The 1,062-nt window shown below is 42.0% G+C and overlaps 1 protein-coding gene across 1 annotated transcript; it reads right to left on the bottom strand.

The window, feature by feature from the left end:
- LOC106323629 (uncharacterized mitochondrial protein AtMg00810-like) lies at positions 1-705 on the bottom strand. Its single transcript, XM_013761718.1, has one exon. It carries the CDS (start codon positions 703-705, stop codon positions 1-3), a length of 705 nt encoding a protein of 234 aa, XP_013617172.1.
- Between the last annotated feature and the right edge of the window lie 357 nt (positions 706-1,062).

Here is a 1,062-nt window from a genome sequence, read left to right as displayed (position 1 = left end):
TCAAGATGGAAGGCACAAGCTCTGTATTCCCATCTTGTCAATCAGATTCTTGAAAAGTCCTGGTTGCACTGCCTTGGTGAGAACGTCAGCTATCTGTAACTCGGACTTGACATGAAGTGTCTTCAAGAAACCACTCTTTAAGCGCTCTCGCACCACATGGCAATCTATTTCGACATGCTTCGTACGCTCATGATAAAACGGATTGGAAGCAATGTATAGAGCAGACTGATTATCACAAAATGGAGTGGCCGGAGACATTGGCGAACAATGCATTTCACCTAACACCGTTGTCAACCAAATCAGTTCACATGTTGCATCTGCCATTGCTCTGTATTCCGCCTCAGAGCTGCTTCGGGATACAGTTTGTTGTTTCTTTGCTCGCCAAGAAACCAAAGAATCACCCATGAAGACACAATAACAAGTAATAGATTGGCGAGAATCTGGACACGCGGCCCAATCAGCATCAGAATACGCTGTTAGCTTCATCGGAGATGATGCAGAGTAGAAAAGACCTTGACTAGGATCATTCTTCAGATATCGCAAGACTCTATAAGCCGCCTGTAGATGAGCATCAATCGGTATAGACATGTACTGGCTAAGCTTGTGAACTGCATATGTTATATCAGGTCGAGTATGAGTGAGGTATAGCAGCCTTCCCACCAGTCTTCTATAAACAAAAGCATCAGGTAAAGCTGTTCCAGTCATAGCAATATCAAGTCAAACTCAATGACCACCTCCTCTGTCGCCTTTTTTCCAGAATCTCTCACCCTCTTTTCTGCCACAATCTTTGCCAAGTCTCGTTGAATCAAGAGGGAATATGTCACTTCCTCCCCTGTCTTTACATGTTAACACATCTCTTTCTCCACCGATTCGTCAGGTTAATATGAATCATCTGCCTCAATCCATCTTTGGCAATATGGCTCTTCTTACCTCTCAAGCATTGGTAATTCAGTAAATCCATAATGTGATAGATGATTGAATATCATTTATATATTCACTACAAGAAAACGTTTCCATAACAACGAAGATTTACGACGAAAATATTTCGTCGTAAATTTACAT

Source organism: Brassica oleracea, chromosome C2 (genome assembly GCF_000695525.1).
Source record: "Brassica oleracea var. oleracea cultivar TO1000 chromosome C2, BOL, whole genome shotgun sequence".
NCBI classification, from domain to species: domain Eukaryota; kingdom Viridiplantae; phylum Streptophyta; class Magnoliopsida; order Brassicales; family Brassicaceae; genus Brassica; species Brassica oleracea.
Note: the sequence above shows the minus strand (reverse complement) of the source record. Positions and strands in the feature narration are given on the sequence as shown.

Bases quoted from the DNA above. Each gene is read 5' to 3' on its own strand.
- LOC106323629 (XM_013761718.1), bottom strand. From the start codon at position 705: ATGACTGGAACAGCTTTACCTGATGCTTTTGTTTATAGAAGACTGGTG.